General features: G+C 45.4%; 1 protein-coding gene across 1 annotated transcript in view; it reads left to right on the top strand.

Moving 5' to 3' along the window:
* LOC144100561 (uncharacterized) overlaps positions 1 to 19,332 on the top strand; it is a 68,656-nt gene extending 49,324 nt beyond the window's left edge. Inside the window, exon 3 of the mRNA XM_077633468.1 lies at positions 19,195 to 19,332. Within this exon, the coding sequence (XP_077489594.1) occupies positions 19,195 to 19,297 (103 nt within the window). The 3' untranslated portion in view covers positions 19,298 to 19,332. The remainder of the gene's footprint in view (positions 1 to 19,194) is intronic.
* Positions 19,333 to 19,637: the final 305 nt, after the last annotated feature.

The following is a 19,637-nucleotide window of genomic DNA, read 5'->3' as shown; positions in this document are numbered from 1 at the left end:
GAAAAGGTGGTTGTCTTTCATGTAGGTTTTTAGCCGAGCATGAAATATGTTCTCGAAGACGTTGCCTAGACAGGATGTAAGAGAAATGGGCCGGATTGTTTCTAGGGCGATAGGCTTGTGTGGTTTTGGAAAAAAAAAAATTTTCCATGCTTCCACGAGGCAGGGAGAGTAGCTTCCTCCAAACATTCGTTAAAGTAGTTGGCTAAGTAAGAGATGGATGCATCGTCAAGATTTCTGATAGCTGCATTGGTAATTTGATCGTCTCCGCGAGCGGTATTTCGTAATTTCAATAGGCGGCGCGAAATTCTGACTCTGTATTAAGGGCATCGAGCTCGGGCTGGGGTGAGCCTGCATAATCAGGATACTTGCAAGGGACAGCGGGCGTTGTATTGGTGCATTTCACCTGGGCGAGGAAGGCGTCGGTGTCCTGTCTATGGTTGTGAGAGAGGAGGGAAATACTAAGGCGCGTCTGGGATTTGGATTGCGTGGGGTCTAGCATGTGCAGTAACAGATGCCAAGCGCGGTTTGTGGGGAGATTTGAGAAGTGAGGAGAGTAAGTTAATTGGCTTACGTGGGAGAAGGTAGCAGTTAAGAAAGAACAGAGTTGATTCTGCAGAGGTGGGCGGTAAGACTTCAGTAAGGCTATTAGCGACAGGGGAGGTAATTAATTGCTACACGTAATGCAAAACTTTACTGACATATGTGACCACCCGAGGAAGATCAGTGGGGTCTGAGAGGATAAAAGCGTATCCTGGCAGCTGCCTGCAAACATTGGCGTCCTGAACAGCGATAATGCCTGGTGGGGATTACGAACTTGCGATCAATTGGTGCAGATGATCGCGCTTTCGCCGAACGCCCCTGCAATTCCACTGAAAAATCTGTAAACAATTAAGGCCCGTCAGAGGATCCATGTTGTTGGGTAGGGATGGGAAGGAGGGGTTGTCCAACGTTCTCTTTGTACAAGCATAGTGTTTAACGCCCCTAAAGAGTAAGCCCATTTCGTACCATACATGCTCAAAAAACGGCGTGTTCTGCGGAGAAAACGCCACCGATAATTTTGGCATTCTTGACGCGCCACTCTAAAAAGTCCACTGCAGCACTCTTTCTTCGTCAATGACAATGAAAATTTGCGTGCCTTTTCTACACTAACCTGTCGACAGATTCCGAGCCCTAAATTGTATCATTCCCTATGATTTGTAAAGATAGAATGGCAACAGGAAAGGTATTTACTCATTCCGCCATATTTGCTCATATTTTCTTTTTTTAACAAACGCATTTCGCTCTAGCTACAAGAGATGGCGCCACAAGCTTGACAAGGAGGGTCAAAATGGTAAATGCGTGATATTCAAAGGTGGAAATGCGCCTTACGTGCGAAAATAAGAGGAAGCTTAGGTCGCGTCTACACATGTGAACCGAGCGCCTGAAGGGGCTATACCGATTTCTGCGTATGCCGATGTTTTTTTGAGAGCTAAAGACGCAATTTATTCATGAAAAAATATCATTACTATCTCTGCCGCCTATCAATTCAAAACTCGTGCCACTCATACCAAATACGCCCCCTCGATTATCGCTTTGGAGTGAATGACGCCGTAGTCTAGATCCTCTGGAGGCCGATTGCAAAAAAAAAAAAACGAACTTGGCCCTGATTTACCGGTTTAAGGTAAAAGCGCAGCAAAGTTGCAACTTTTTTTATACAGGCTTTTTATAACATTCAAATTTCGAGTTGCACTCAAGTGTTCGACTGCTCGTTCCCACAGCGACTTCATCATTCACCTATGTCAGTGCACGTTAATGAACCCAAGGTGGTCGAAATATCCGGAGTCCTTCACTACGGCGCCTCTCATAGCCTGAGTAGCTCTGGGACGTTAAACCCCCATAAACCGAAACAAACCAAACCATCTGTTTCCTTATCCAGTTTATCAAGGCTTCACCGTTTTCACCGCTCTGCTTCGTCTTGCCACATCGCTATATCCTCTGGATCGGTTCACTCACGCATACGCTCGCTCCTTCTGTGTTGCTAATCAGCTCACCGTGCACGTCTTCCGGCTTCGGAATCTATCTCCGGACAGCCGTTACCCGCGATCTACCTTTTGCTGCACTGCGCGTTCCTCCGGCGACTTGTCCTAAAGAGGATAATGGCGCATAGCCACCGGGGGGATTGGCCAAGACACAGGTGGCAACTGAGAGGTGGGAAAACGGTAAAATAAAAATGTTAAGGAAATAAAATTAAAAATAAGAAGCAAGATTTGTTGTTTGAGCCGAATAAAAATCAAACACTGTGAGATTGGTGACTGAAAAAGAGAACGTGGCTAACCGTGCCGTGTTTACTAAGGTACTGAGAATGATGAGATAAATTTTCCACACAGTAGCCAGAAGATGAAATTCAGAAAAATTTCAGGATGACAGCCATTTCTTCTCTGATACGAAAGTTTGAATAACGGAGAGCAAATTCCTGTTACTGCTCCCAATGGTGGTGGTGGTTGTGGTGGTAAAAACATTAATTATAGAGAGAGGTGTTGGGGTCCGTGACCGGAAGGGTCACGCCCAATGGTACAAGCAGCAAGAGACAGAACAAACCCAGCAGACAGGTTTAGACCTAGCTGTCTTAGCGGGGGCTCTAGCAGGCGCCTCCCCAAAAAGGAGAAGCGGCGGCAGGTCAACAAGAAGTGATCTATCGTTTCGGGTTTCGCGCAGAGCGGGCACAATGAGCACACCGCCAGGCCAGACCTATGTCGGTAGATGTTGAATTGATGTACGGGACAACGTAAATGCTCTTTCATGTTTATCTGCTTGTTGGGCTCCTTCGCATCTTTCGCCCTCCTCCCACCGGCTGCAGCTGATGCGAAGCTCCAATGAGATTTTACTCGCGAAGCGGCTAGGAAGGACCACAACTACATATTGTTTGTCAACTTTTATAGCTAAAAAAAGTTCGATTTCCGTGAAAGTGGAGCATGCCGTTATAGCTTAGTAACATAGTCCTCAATGGCAAGGTCGGCTTGTCCTTAGTATCCTATTATCCCTCATGGACGTTTTCTGTTTAATATACAACCCAGCGCCGTCGCCCAAAAATGATACAATTTACAACGCCCTGTCGCATTTCATGGTTAACGTGAAGGAAAATCACTGCTGAATAAGAATCCTTATATCAAAGCGTATCAAACTGCTTAGATGCATCACAAATATGATTGTCGCTATGAAACTAATAAAAGTGATTATCAGAACAGCAAACCAACAATAAGATAACTATACATATTCCTTGTCTCGTGCAACACACGCCTTGGGCGGCTCGCAAAAGGCGACGAGAAGTGCTTTTTAGCTTTCCCCTGCTAGCCAGATAACTGTGAATAAAAGCAAGAAATGAAGTGCTCCGTCCAGCGCGGCGGGGCTGCCGATAAGAGTTCTACTGTCCGCCAGTGTGGGCTATCATCTACGACTGCCCTGGTGGAAATGCCAGCAGGACAAACACTAGAACAATAAAACCAGCGACATCCTCTAGGCGAACGCTTCTTGGAGCTGAACCTACAACCAACATTGCTGGCTAAGGAAGATGTTCAATAATAAAGACAAGTTCAGTCTTGTCTCGGGCTAGCGCCACCGCGCACGCGCTCCAGCTAGATGGCTTCCAGTAATCAGCGGGTGGTCCCATGGCGCTCTTTGTTGACCTGCAATAGCCGGTTGACACATGTAAAGAATAACTATAAGCATCTAAGGCATGTATATATATATATATATATATATATATATATATATATATATATATATATATATATATATATATATATATATATATACATCCAGCGCTATGGACGAGGGTGGCGCTGGTGAACACTCTCAAGGTTCGCTTACACCCAATAAACATATATACCCACGAGAGCAGCAGATTGGACAGCCGTCGCCGTAGCTCAGTTGGTAACAGCACCGGACGCGATATTCGGAGGTCGTGGGTTCGGATCCAACCGGCGGCATGGTTGTTTTTTCTGCAGCTTTATAAGTAATTTTCTTTAAGCGAAAGATTAATCTAAGTATTATTAACCCAGTGATTAGCACTACGCATTAAAAAAAATTAAAAACATTCCCCTGTGCACCTTGGTTTCGGTGACTGTTGGCTCCCTTCATAAGTTTGTCAAAAAACGAGTCCTTCATCTCCTTTACCTTGTCTGCTCATTGCTTAACGAGGGTCTCGGTTCTGGCAGTCTTGATGCCATAGGTAGCATAATAAGGCTTTCGCACAGTTTCCGCCCTCGTCGTTAGATGACGTTCCACGTCACACCCGCGGTAACACAGGACGTGCTACCTCCGCCGCTATGGACGAGGGTGGCGCTGGTGAACACTCTCAAGGTTCGCTTACACCCAATAAACATATATACCCACGAGAGCAGCAGATTGGATAGCCGTCGCCGTAGCTCAGTTGGTAAGAGCACCGGACGCGATATTCGGAGGTCGTGGGTTCGGATCGCACCGGCGGCATGGTTTTTTCTGCTGCTTTATAAGTAATTTTCTTTAAGCGATGGATTAATCTAAGTATTATTAACCCAGCGATTAGCACTACGCATTAAAAGAAATTTAAAACATTCCCCTATGCACCTTGCTTTCGGTGACTGTTGGCTCCCTTCATAAGTTTGTTTTATATATATATATATATATATATATATATATATATATATATATATATATATATATATATATATATATATATATATATATATATATTCAGCTTTGGAATCTACAGAGGCTGGAGCTTAACAAAGAAGACGACGAGAAGCGACGAACGCTCGGTCCCTCGTGCGTGCTCTGGACTGGCAGCTGAATCTGGTCTGTGCCTGGACTGTACCGCTGGTTGTTGTCGACGCTATGCTTTGCAAGACGTTACTTATTACAAGTGGTGGAGGTGCCAACGATCCCTTCGCCCTGGAGCTTCGCACCCGCGCATAGCCTACCGCCTCTGCAATGCCTGAGACAGTCACCCAAACCGCTTTACCGCTTCCGTAGGTTGTCTCCTGTTCCGGCATTGCGCGCCAGCGTGACCCGCCCATCTTCAGCGGCACAGATGACACGGATGTGGAGGATTGGTTGGCCTCCTATGAACGCGTAAGCGCATAAAATAAGTGGGACGATACCGTCAAGCTCACCACGTTATCTTTTATTTGAGCGACGTAGCCAATCTTTGGTTTCGAAACCACGAGGCTGACATCTCAAGCTGGGCAGCTCTAAAAACCAGTCTGACAGAAGACGTTGATCGTCCCGCAGTGCGTAAGCTTCGCGTCGAGCAACGCTTGCGAAGTCGAGCCCAGCAAACCGGTCAAAACTTCACCAGTTATATAGAAGAAGTCGTCGAACCCTACAAGCGTGTCAACCCTTCTATGAGCGAGGCCGACAAGATCAGGCATATTATGAAAGTCATTCAGGATGATGCCTTCCAGATGCTCGTCGACAAAGATCCCCAGACTATCTCCGGTGTCATCTGCTTCTGCCAAAGCTTCGGTGAGCTGCGCACACAGCGCCTTTCTGCCCGGCGTGCAGGTTTTCAGGAGGCCACACTTTCCAGCTTGGCTCTCCCAGGGGACGGTACCCTGGACCAACCTTCGCGCCTCCATTGCATCCAGCAGTTTGTACGTGAGAAAGTCGCACGCCAGATATCTTTGTCTACCTGCCCGCCTACGCCTGCGTCGTACCTACAGCGTGTTACAGAGGAGCAGGTCGCTGAAGTCCTACCACCTCCTCTTCAGCCACCGCTGATCGCGGCTCCTCAGACGTACGCCGATGCCGTGGTGCGTTCGCGGCCCTCACCTGCTGCCCCTGTCAGCAGAAGTCTGTTTTGCTGCCCCATGCAGCGCTGACAATTGTTCCTGGCTCCAGCGCTATTTATGTGGCCATCCCGTTCTCCTGCCCTACCACTTTACTCAGTGGTCAATCGCTTGGTAGTGTCGCCTTTCTCTATCCCGCCTCAGCATACCCCCTTGTCGATAGCACGACAGGCCTTCACGTCACCGCCATTACGCCAGTTCTCATAAACAATCAGTCTTCTGTCGATATTTTTCACCGTTCCGTCGACGACGCCCTGAATGTCTACCCAACGAGGCCAGCTTATCTCCGTTCTGCACCATTTTCAAGCTTCGTTTGACTAGCATCAACCTTCCTTGGGCCGCAAACCACCGTCGCCCACTGTATTGACACTGGAACCCATGAGCGTTTGCGCCAACGTCCGTACCGCGTGTAAGTCGCTGAGCGCCGCACCACTGACGAGCAGGTGACCGACATGCTCAAGGGCCACGTGATAAAGCCGTCGCACAGCCCGTGGGCATCGCCAGTGGTCCTGATCAAGGAAAAAAGGACGGTTCCATCCGGTTCTGCTTGGACTACCGTCGTCTGAACAAGATTGCACGCAAGAACGTTTACTCTCTCCCCCGTATCGACGATGCCCTCGACTGCTTGCAGGGCGCTGAGTTCTTTTCTTCATTGGACTTGCGCTCCGATTACTGACAGGTGCCGATGGCGGAGGCTGATCGGCCAAAAACGGCATTCGTCACACCAGACGGGCTCTATGAATTTAATGTCATGCCCTGCGGCCTCTGCAGTCCACCCGCCACATTCGAGCGCATGATGGACAGTATACTCCGAGAACTCCAATGGCAAACATACCTGTGTTATCTAGCCGACGTTGTGATATTTTCAAAGAAGATTTTGTCTCACCCCCAGCGCCTTGCGACTGTTCTTCGCTGCCTTGCCGACGCTGGACTCAAACTCAATTTGAAAAACTGCCGCTTCGGAGTTCGGCAGCTCACTATTTTCGGGCACGTCGTGTCGAAGGATGGCGTTCTCCCGGACAAGGCTAGGTTGCGTGCTGTGGCCGAATTTTCGAAGCCCACTTCTGTAAAAGACCTCTGCAGCTTCGTCGGCCTCTGCTCCTACTTGCGCCGCTTTGTACGCAATTTCGCCACTATCATCGACCCACTGACCAAGCTCCTTTCCAGCCACGACCTTTCGGCCTCTTCGCCAGCCGGTGGCGAAGCGTTTACGATGCTCCGTCGCCTCCTAACCACTCCACCAATTATGCGACACTTCGACCCTCGTTCTCCGACGGAACTCCACACCGTTGCGAGCGGCGTCGGCCTCAGTGCAGTACTCGCTAAGCACAAGCAAGACTTTGACGAATACGTTATCGCTTACGCTAGCCGGACACTAACAAAAGCTGAAGCCGGCTATTCTGTCACAGAGAAGGAGAGTTTAACCATTCTTTGGGTGATCGTCAAATTTCGCCCCTACCTGTATGGGCGCCCTTTTGACGCTGCCACCGATCACCACGCCCTCTGCTGGTTGTCCACTTTGAAAGATCCCTCTGGTCGACTGGCGCGCTGGGCTTTGCGACTCCAAGAGTACGACATTCGCGTTATCAATCGTTCCGGCCGCAAACATGCTGATGCTGATGCCCTCTCACGTTCCCCTGTACCATCTGAGGCAGTGCCTTGTACATCCGCCCTGCCTTCTTTGACGTTTGAGTCCGCTGATATGGCAACCGAGCAACGCAAAGACCCGTGAATCACTTGCCTCTTAGATCTCTTATCTGGCCAATCGTCTAGACCTCCTTCCCGTGCTCTCTGTCGTCAGTCCCACCATTTCGCCATCCTAGACGAGCTTCTTTACAGCCGCAACTACCTCCCGTATGGTTGCAAGTGGCTTCTCGTAATTCCGACACAACTGCGCTCTTTCATTTGCTCTTCGTACCACGATGATACCCAGTGTGCCCATGCCGGATTCTTGAAAACCTTCAGCCGCCTACGATAGCGGTACAGCTGGCGTGGGATGGTCCGTTGTATCCGCAGTTCGCTCAGTCCTGCACCGCATGTCCGCGACGCAAACATCCACCTCGCCGACCCACCGCTGCTATGCAGCCGCTGCCTTGCCCAGCACAGCCTTTCGAGCGTGTTGGCCTCGACATCTACGGCCCTCTTCCAGCACATGAACCGGGTACCGCTGGATCATCGTTGCCATCGACCACCTTACACGCTATGCTCAAACGTCGCCTTTACCATCCTCTACAGTCCATGACATTGCATCCTTTATTCTTTATCGCATCATTCTTCGCCATGGTGCGCCCAAAGAGCTTCTCAGTGATAGAGGCCCGGCCTTCCTCTCTGAAGTTGTAGAAGCTCTCCTTCCGGAATGCAACGCCGTTTATCGCACCAGCTCCGCCTACCGTCCTCAGCCGTCCCCAGACAAATGGCATTGTTGAGCATTTTGACCGTACCCTCGGCGACATGCTGGCCATGTATGTTGCTTCCGACCATTGTAATTGGGACCGTGTTCTAAGTTTTTGTGACATACGCATTTAACTCCGCTGCTCAAGCCACCACCGGATTTTCTCCGTACTTTCTCCTGCACGTCCGTGAGCCTTCTTGCACAATGGACACCATTCTACGTTACCGCCCTGATGCTTCCGAATTTACAACTCTTTCTCAAGGCGCAACTTAAGCCGAAGAATGCCGACAGCTTGCCCGGTCCATCACTTCTCACGCTCAGCAGCAGCAGAAAAGCACCCGCGATCCCCCGGCACTTCCTCCCGCTTACCTTCCTGACCCTTTGGTCTGGCTCTGGGTACCCTCCTCATTTTCCGGCCTTTCCTCCAAAGCTATTAGGAAGTACCAGGGACACTACCGTATTCTTCAGCAGACATCCCCCATTAATTTCCTCATCGAACCCCTTACGCATGCCCTGATCAGCGTGGCCGAGGATGCGCCATATTCCACGCGACCCGCCTCAAACCATACTACGACTCCGCCGTCGTCACATCGCCCTAGGCCGCCAGGATGGCGCCCTTCCGTCCGGAGGGAATTGCAAGACTGGCCTTCGTGTTTGGAATCCTCAGACGCTGGAGCTAAACGAAGAAGACGACGAGAAGCGCCGAACGCTCCGAAGCTCGAGCGCAGAACGCTCGGTCCCTCATGCGTGCTCTGTGGCTGACTGCTGCGTCTGGTATGTGCCTGGACTGTACCGCTGGTTTTTCGTGACGCTGTGCTTTGCAAGACGTTTCTTATTACAATATATATATATATATATATATATATATATATATATATATATATATATATATATATATATATATATATATATATGGTTGAAGCGAACAGTCACCGAAACCCAGATGCACAGGGGAAGATTTCAATTTTTTTAATTTGTAGTGCTGATCAGTGGGAGAATAATACTTACATTAATTCGTCGCTTAAAAACTACTTATCAAGCAGCAGAAAAAACAACCATGCCTCAGGTGGGGTCCGAACCCACGACCTCCGAAATTCGCGCCCAGTGCTCTACCAGCTGAGCTACGGCGAGGGCTGTCCAATCTTATGCTCTCGTGGGCATTTATGTTTATTGCGCGTAAGCGAACCTTCAGAGTGTTCACCAGCGCCACACTCATCATAGCGTCGGACGTAGCACGTCCTGTATTACCGGGAGTTTGACGTGGAACGTTATCTAATGTCGCGGGCGGAAACTGTGCGAGAACCCTCTTATGCCTGATGGCGTCGAGACGGCCAGAACCGAGACCCTTGTTAAAGGGACACTGAGGAGAAATTGAAGTTGGCTTGTATCCATAGAATAGCAGCTCCTGATCACAAAAACACCACTCTTCCTGAAAACAATGCTCATGTAATGCAGAAAATAGCAAGAACCAAAATACAGGTATCGCCGCCACAGGCCAATCTCGCAAGTACAAGCGTGATGCTTCCTAGGACAAGAGTCGCCTCCTTGGAGGAATTTTCTTTACCTCATTGAAGTCACGAATCTCTGAGGCTTGCAAAGGAAGGTTGCACATAGCACCGCTAGCCGTCAGAAATCATGGAGTCTGCGTTTACGTGATAATAACATCATTCCATCTTTCAGTCTTCCTAATCATGACCGTTCTATCTCTGATATCACGGTTAGCACTCAGGGCGTTTTAAATCTTATCTTGCACCTTGACTCGAAAAAATGCGTTGGACCGGAAAGTATCCCAAATACCTTCCTTGCACGTTATTCTCTTTGGTCGTGTCGATATCTCTCATTTATTTTTCAACAATCCCTTTCTACTGGCATTGTCCCTTCCTCATGGAAACTCGCCAATGTACTCCTACTCTATAAATCCGGCAACAAACAACTTCTTTCTAACTATAGGCCGATCTCTTTAACTGCACATTCATGTAAGATCCTAGAGCACATTATTTATAAACACATCATGGAATTTCTTGAAGCAACTAAACTTCTGTCAAGGGCTCAACACGGGTTTCGCAAGGGATTTAGTACAGTGACTCAGTTAACAGAATTTGCGCATGACATTTTTCTCAGCGTAGATGCCGGTAACCAAATCGATGCCATATTCATCGATTTCTCAAAAGCTTTTGACACGGTTCTTCACTCTAAACTGTTATGCAAACTAAAAGTCATTCTCAATTACTCTCAATTCGTTGACTGGATTGCCGATTTCCTATCGCACCGCTCCCAGTCTGTTCGCTTCAATTCCGTCGATTCTTCGAAAGCTGACGTAACCTCAGGTGTTCCCCAAGGCTCTGTCCTTGGCCCTTTGTTGTTTTTACTTTATATTAATGATTTGCCTGACAGTATAACCTCAAAGATCCGTCTATACGCCGATGATTGTGTATTGTACCACACTATTAACTCTGTCAGTGATCACTTCCTTCTGAATGAGTCTTTTGGTATATTCTGTGATTGGTGCAATACGTGGCAGATGAAAATCAACTTCAGCAAAACAGTTGTCATGTCTTTCACCAACCGCCTATGCCCTTCTAATTACAATTATTCATGTCCTTCTAATTACGATTATTCATCCCTAAAAAGGGTACATGAATATAAATATCTTGGCGTTGTTTTTTCACACAATATGTCATGGTCAAAACACATCGATCATGTCACAGCTAAAGCTCTTAAAAAGGTAGGTTACTTGAGGCGCACAGTACGGGATGCTCCTAAAGAGACGAAATTGGTCATGTATAAAACTCTAATTCGCCCTATTCTTGAATACGCTTCCAATGTTTGGCATCCATATAAGCAATGTGAAATTGATCAAATAGAATCTGTACAAAGAAAAACTGTAAGATTTATTTTTCGCCGCTACGACTTTCATTTTTCACCCTCATCTGCGATATCTTCCTTAAACTTAAGTCCGCTCGCATCCCGCCGGAAAACTGAGTCCTTAAAACTTCTTCACTCAATAGTGCATTCTGCTAATTGCCTCTCAGAGAGTAAGCACGTTTTCAAAACCATCACTAACCAGGAGCCATCACGATCTTAATATCCAACCCTTTTTTGCCCGTACTAACGCTTTCAAATACAGTTTTTTTCCGCGTACCGTGGAGAGTTGGAACTCTTTAAATGGAAATATACGTGCCTTTTCTGTGTCTGATTTTGCGTCCGAAATTGAGACGTAGCATTATATGATGTTGTATGCAGCGTTTGTTTCACATTTTGCCATGTACCCCTTTATGCGCGCAACTGTACCGCATGATATATGTAACCACTCCTGATATAGCCCCTGAAATGGGGCTGCAGTATTTTCAAGTAAATAAACAACCTGACTTTAAAAGCAGCTGCGCCACACTTCGTAGCGCCTTCATTAAACAAAATTACTCCCCTCAGCTGATCGATGAAGCCATAGGGGGCGCAAATACACAATCCCGAAGGATTCTACTCGCTTAAGAAAAACCAGATACTTCCTACTCGAATACCAGCCTTGTCCTCCCTCATTCTGCATCCGCATCAAAAGTTTCGGCAATCTTAAAAAAACACTATAATATTCTCATTCAAAGTGTTCGCCTGAAGGAAATATTCGTAGAGTCACGAAGGGCTGTTTATAGAAGATCGAGAAATCTACAGGACATATTAACTTCTTCAAAATCTACTGCTCCGCAACCCACAGGCTACCACCCTTGAAACAAGAGCCGCTATAAAGTTTGTCCGCATATGACAACGGCTCAGAGAGTTAGCAGTACGGGTTCTAACTTTCATTTAGAAATTCAGGATGACTTCACCTGCGATAGCGCGAACGTTATTTACCTACTGCAGTGTACCATATGTAACCTTCAGTATGTAGGCCAGACAGAAACCACCTTTAGATTACGCTTCGATAACCACAGAACCCATGTTAAATCCCTCCCAAACCTGCCCCTATCAAGACATGTTCAGCTCCCATGTCATGCATTTGATCATATTACAGCTACTATTCTGGAATCTGCATTTAAATCTAAACACGACCGAGAAATTAGAGAGTATTTCCTGATCTATAAGATTAATACAGTATCTTCTGGCTTGAACGAAAGCACGGGGAAATTGAGCACCCTACCAGTTCAAACACGGTGATATCCACAGATGTTAAGTGCTATTCTGTTCGTGCTTTTTCTTCATGTATATCACGCGCCGCGTTTGCGTTTCATCGCACCTGTATGTTTAACTTGCCGCTGCATCATATAGCTAAAATTTCGCTACGTTCAACTTTTTACATCACCGCAGGGGTATGCTTCTTATTTATTCTTTTCTTGTGCTCGGACAGAACAGGCAGATAGCGTCTTGAGTTATTTTGTCAGGATGTAATAAAAACTAATACTGTTACCGTTTATGCTGCTTTCTCGTGACCTGTGTTTTTTAGTGACTGTTTTTTTAGTGTTTTTAGATTGTACAACATCCGGCTTCTTAAGTTTTGCTGTCTAGTGATTCTGGTTTCTCATCTTTGCACTGTAAGCATGACACGTTTAATCATCTGTCATCGCATTCTATAGCTGAGATTGTTAACGCACTAAATTTCGCAACGTATCCCTCCTGTTCAGCCATTGTGACCTGCATTCACGTTCTATTCACGTGTGCCATACGTTTTTAATATTCTGCGCATTATATGTTTGTACGTTTTTTTGCGCACCATCCGTCATATTCTGTGTCCTCCGTTCCTATTCTGTTATTCTGATAAAAGCCATTCTACGGCCGAAACGTCAAATCACATTATTCCAAACGGTGGTCTATATATGTATATATATATATATATATATATATATATATATATATATATATATATATATATATATATATATATATATATATATATATATATATATATATATAGTTAAAAGAAATGAGGGGCCCGTTTGACAAATTTATGAAGGGAGCCAACAGTCACCGAAACCAAGGTGCGTAGGAGAACGTTAATTTTTTTTTAATGTGTTATGCTTATCAGTGGGATAATAATACTTAGATTAATAAATAGCCTAAAGAAAATTACTTATAAAGCAGCAGAAAAAACAACCATGCCGCCGTTGGGATCGGAACCCACGACCTCCGAATATCGCGTCCGGTGCTCTTACCAACTCAGCCACGGCGACGGCAGTCCAATCTGCTGCTCTCGTGGGTATTTATGTTTACTGGGTGTAAGCGAGCCTTGATAGTGTTCACCAGCGCCACCCTCGACCATAGCGGCGGACGTAGCACGTCCTGTAATACCGCGAGCGTGACGTAGAACGTCATCTAATGGCGAGGGCGGAAACAGTGCGAGAGCCCTCTTATGCAACCTATAACATCAAGATATCCGGACAGGCCGCCATTGGAATCTGAACCTGGCAACGTTTAACGCTAGAACTTTAGCTAGTGAGGCTAGCCTAGCAGTGCTGTTTGAGGAACTAGCGGGAATTAAATGGGATGTGATAGGGCTTAGCGAAGTTAGAAGGACAGGTGAGGCATATACAGTACTAAAGGACGGACACATACTGTGCTATCGCGGGTTAGAGGATAGACGAGAACTAGGTGTGGGATTCCTCATTAATAAGGATATAGCTGGCAACGTAGAGGAGTTCTACAGTATTACCGAGAGGGCAGCAACTATAGTAATTAGGCTGAATAGGAGGTACAAGCTGAAAGTGGTGCAGGCCTACGCACCCACATCCAGCCATGATGACCAGACCGTTGAAAGTTTCTATGAGGACGTAGAATCGGCAATGAATAAAGTAAAATCGCAGTACACTGTACTGATGGGCGACTTCAATGCGAAGGTGGGCAAGAAGCAGGCTGACGACCACGCGGTAGGTGACTATGGGATAGGCTCTAGAAATAGCAGGGGAGAGTTATTAGTCGAATTCGTGGATAGAAATAATTTACGGATCATGAATACCTTCTTCCGCAAACGAGAAAACAGGAAGTGGACCTGGAAGAGCCCCAATGGTGAGATTAAAAATGAAATGGACTTCATACTATGCGCTAAACCTGGCATCATTCAGGATGTGGCCGTCCTCGAAAAGCTGCGTTGTAGCGACCACAGAATGGTGAGGTCTCGAATTAGCTTAGACTTGAAGAGGGATCGGAAGAAGCTAGTGAAGAAGAAGACCATTAACGAGTTAGCCGTAAGAGGGAAAGCACAGGGGTTTAGGATAGCGCTGCAAAACAGATATTCGGCTTTAACTGAGGAAGATAATCTTTATGTTCATTCAAAGCACGATAATCTGACAACAATAATTACGGAGTGCGCAGTAGAAGTAGGCGGTAGGACAGTTCGAAAGGATACCGGGAAGCTATCTCAGGTGACGAAAGATCTGATTAAGAAGCGCCAAAACATAAGGGCATGTAACCCTACAGATAGAATAGAACTAACGGAGCTATCAAAGTTAATAAATAAGCGCAAGGTAGCCGACATAAGGAAGTTTAATATGGAGAAAATCGAGCATGCTATAAAGAACGGAGGTAGACTAAAAACAGTGAAGAGGAAACTAGGCATAGGTAAAAACCAGATGTATGCATTAAGAGACAAGCAGGGCAATGTCATTAGCAATATGGATAAGATAGTTAACGTAGCCGAAGTGTTCTACACAGACCTGTACAGTAGCCAATGTAATCAGAGCGTTAATGAGAAAGACAGCAGTGCACAGCAATGCGTCATCCCGCCAGTAACGAAAGATGAAGTAAAGAAAGCCATAGAAGCAATGAAAAGGGGAAAAGCAGCTGGGGAGGATCAGGTAACAGCAGATCTGTTGAAGGATAGAGGGGACATCGTGCTAGAAAAACTAGCCACCCTGTATACGCAATGCCTTATGACCTCGACTGTACCAGAAGCTTGGAAGAATGCAAACATTATCTTAATTCATAAGAAGGGAGACGCCAAGGACTAGAAAAATTACAGGCCGATCAGCTTACTATCCGTTGCCTACAAAGTATTTACTAAGGTAATCGCTAATAGAGTGAGGGCAACGTTAGACTTTAATCAACCAAATGATTAGGCAGGCTTTCGTAAAGGATATTCCACAATTGATCATATTCACACTATCAATCAGGTGATAGAGAAATGCGCAGAATATAATCAACCTCTATATATAGCTTTCATTGATTACGAGAAAGTATTCGACTCAGTGGGAACCACAGCAGTCATACAGGCATTGCGTAATCAGGGGGTAGAAGAGCCTTATGTCAAAATACTCTAAGATATATAGCAACTGCACAGCTACTATAGTCCTCCATAAAGTCAGCAATCAAATTCCGATAAGGAAGGGCGTCAGGCAAGGAGACACGATCTCGCCAATGCTGTTCACCGCATGTTTACAGGAGGTATTTCGAGGCCTGAATTGGGAACAGTTGGGAATAAGAATAAATGGAGAATACCTAAATAATCTGCGATTTGCTGATGACATTGCCTTGTTGAGTCACTCAGGAGGTGAACTGCAAATCATGATCAATGACTTAGACAGGCAGAGCAGATCGATGGGTCTAAAAATTAACATGCAGAAAACCAAGGTAATGTTCAACAGCCTAGCAAGGCAACAACAGTTCACAATCAGCAGCGAGAGCCTAGAAATTGTGACGGAATACATCTACTTAAGGCAGGTAGTGACAGCTGATCCGGATCATGAGAGGGAGATAACTAGAAGGATAAGAATGGGGTGGAGCGCATTTTTCTATGTCAAATTCTCGCAGATCATGAGTGGCAGTTTACCAATTTCCCTCAAGAGGAATGTGTACTACAACATAATCTTACCGGTACTCACCTACGGAGCAGAAACTTGGAGGATAACGAAAAGAGTTCAGGTTAAGTTCAGGACAACGCAGCGAGCCATGGAAAGAGAAATGATAGGTGTAACGTTAAGAGATCGGAAGCGGGCAGAGTGGGTGAGGGAACAAACACGGGTTAATGACATCCTAGTCCAAATCAAGAGAAAGAAATGGGCTTGGGCAGGGCATGTAATGCGAAGGCAAGAAAACCGCTGGTCCTTAAGGGTAACGGAGTGGATTCCAAGAGAAAGTAAGCGGAGCAGGGGGCGGCAGAAGGTTAGGTGGGCGGATGAGATTAAGAAGTTTGCCGGCAAAGGGTGGATGCAGCTGGCAAAGGATAGGGTTAATTGGAGAGACATGGGAGAGGCCTGTGCCCTGCAGTGGGTCTAGTAAGGCTGATGATGATGATGAACATCAAGACTGCCAGAACCGAGACCCTCGTTAAGCTATTCGCAGACAAGTTAAAGGAAATGAGGGGCCCGTTTGACAAATTTATGAAGGGAGTCAACAGTCACCGAAACCAAGGTGCATAGGGGAACGTTAATTTTTTTTAAATGTGTTATGCGTATCAGTGGGATAATAATACTTTGATTAATAAATCGCTTAAAGAAAATTACTTATAATGCAGCAGAAAAAACAACCATGCTGCCGGTGGCATCCGAACCCACGACCTCCGAATATCGCGTACGGTGCTCTTACGGAGTAAGTTTTTTTAAGCGATTTATTAATCTAAGTATTATTATCCCACTGATAAGCATAACACATTAAAAAAGATTAACGTTCCCCTATGCACCTTGGTATCGGTGACTGTTGGCTCCCTTCATAAATTTGTCAAACGGGCCCCTCATTTCCTTTAACTTGTCTGCGAATAGCTTAACGAGGGTCTCGGTTCTGGCAGTCTTAATGTCATAGGTAGCATAAGAGGGCTCTCGCACAGTTTCCGCCCTCGCCGTAAGATGACGTTCTACGTCACGCTCGCGGTATTACAGGACGTGCTACGTCCGCCGCTATGGTCGAGGGTGGCGCTGGTGAACACTCTCAAGGCTCGCTTACACCCAGTAAACGTAAATACCCACGAGAGCAGCAGACTGGACAGCCGTCGCCGTAGCTCAGTTGGTAAGAGCACCGGTCCCGATATTCGGAGGTCGTGGGTTCGGTTCCCACTGGCGGCATGGTTGTTTTTTCTGCTGCTTTATAAGTAATTTTCTTTAAGCGATTTATTAATCTAAGTATTATTATCCCACTGATAAGCATAACAAATTAAAAAAAATTAACGTTCCCCTATGCACCTTGGTTTCGGTGACTGTTGGCTCCCTTCATAAATTTGTCAAACGGGCCTTTCATTTCCTTTAACTTGTCTGCGAATAGCTTAACGAGGGTTTCAGTTCTGGTAGTCTTGATGTCATAGGTAGCATAAGAGGGCTCTCGCACAGTTTCCGCCCTCGCCGTTAGATGACGTTCTACGTCACGCTCGCGGTATTACAGGACGTGCTACGTCCGCCGCTATGGTCGAGGGTGGCGCTGGTGAACACTCTCAAGGCTCGCTTACACCCAGTAAACATAAATACCCACGAGAGCAGCAGATTGGACAGCCGTCGCCGTAGCTCAGTTGGTAAGAGCACCGGTCCCGATATTCGGAGGTCGTGGGTTCGGTTCCCACTGGCGGCATGGTTGTTTTTTCTGCTGCTTTATAAGTAATTTTCTTTAAGCGATTTATTAATCTAAGTATTATTATCCCACTGATAAGCATAACAAATTAAAAAAAATTAACGTTCCCCTATGCACCTTGGTTTCGGTGACTGTTGGCTCCCTTCATAAATTTGTCAAACGGGCCTTTCATTTCCTTTAACTTGTCTGCGAATAGCTTAACGAGGGTTTCAGTTCTGGTAGTCTTGATGTCATAGGTAGCATAAGAGGGCTCTCGCACAGTTTCCGCCCTCGCCGTTAGATGACGTTCTACGTCACGCTCGCGGTATTACAGGACGTGCTACGTCCGCCGCTATGGTCGAGGGTGGCGCTGGTGAACACTCTCAAGGCTCGCTTACACCCAGTAAACATAAATACCCACGAGAGCAGCAGATTGGACAGCCGTCGCCGTAGCTCAGTTGGTAAGAGCACCGGACGCGATATCGTGTGTTCGGATCCCACCGGCGGCATGGTTGTTTTTTCTGCTGCTTTATAAGTGATTTTCTTTAAGCGATTTATTAATCTAAGTAATATTATCCCACTGATAAGCATAACACATTAAAAAAAATTAACGTTCCCCTATCCTATGCACCTTGGTTTCGGTGACTGTTGGCTCCCTTCATATATATATATATATATATATATATATATATATATATATATATATATATATATATATATATATATATATATATATATACATATATATATATATATATATATATATATATATATATATATATATATATATATAATAGATACGTAGGCCAACGTTTGAAACTTAAATCACTATTTCGAATAATGGCCTTCGTTTCACTGTTAAAACGTCAATGCATCATTTTAAACGTTGGTCTATGTGTATTGTACTACTGACGGTGCCAATATCCTGGATTATATATATATATATATATATATATATATATATATATATATATATATATATATATATATATATATATATATATATATATATATATATATATATATATATATATATATATACATACATAATGTAAGTTTTTCGCAAAAATTAAAAGAAAACTTATGAAGGTCAGGACACGAAAACACGGCAATAACCCGCAGAGCATATGGCATTGGCGACAGAGTCACAACTGGGCTTGCAAAACACCAAAAAAAGTGAAAAAATCTACAAGCTACGGTAATAACAGCACCAGTGGCGCTACAATTTAACCAACAGGACCTCAAAAAACGTGGTACTCGTGTTACATGGTACACGGTACTCGTGTTAAAATGCTCCGTGTCACAATAATCAGAAGTATAAAAGTGAACTTAACAATGCCGTCTTTATCTTCGAAGAACTAAAATATTTTTTTGACATCACTATAAACAGAAAACCAGTGGTGCATAAATTTATCGACATCCTGTGAGTTGGTAGTTGGCGATCGAACTCGCGCTTATGTGCTTTTCTTCTTGCACTTTTTCGTGTTTCTTGTCTCCTTGAAATTTATATCTGCCTTCAGATTTTTGGAAAAAAATTTGTTACAGGTGCAGCCCAATGTCTGTAAGCCCACCGTGTTTCCTCACGCCGCAGACAGAAGGAAAATACCCCTCCTGCTGTCCGAGAGATGTATGCCCGGTAGTCCTGTGATTGCACTGGCAATAAAGAAAATGTGAAACTGTGAAGCGTGCAAGTGAAATCTTTTGTATACAAACCCGGTTTGAGGAACCGAATTTATAAATGTCTTGGTGGAGAAGTTAATACATGGGGCCGGCTGAGATATGTTATTTCAAGAAAAATAAAGCTACTCTTCTATAATTCCCTTTTCTACTCCTATTTAAACTACTGCCACTTAGTGTGGGGTACAGCCACGGTTAGGTGTCTTCAACGTATCTATATTCTACAGAAAAAATTCCTTCGTCTTATTTACAATGTCCCCTGGAACTCTCCAAGCGCAGATCTCTCTTTTGAAAGTGGCGTGGTAAAAATT

Source organism: Amblyomma americanum, chromosome 8 (assembly GCF_052857255.1).
Source record: "Amblyomma americanum isolate KBUSLIRL-KWMA chromosome 8, ASM5285725v1, whole genome shotgun sequence".
Taxonomy (NCBI): Eukaryota; Metazoa; Arthropoda; class Arachnida; order Ixodida; family Ixodidae; genus Amblyomma; species Amblyomma americanum.
Note: the sequence above shows the minus strand (reverse complement) of the source record. Positions and strands in the feature narration are given on the sequence as shown.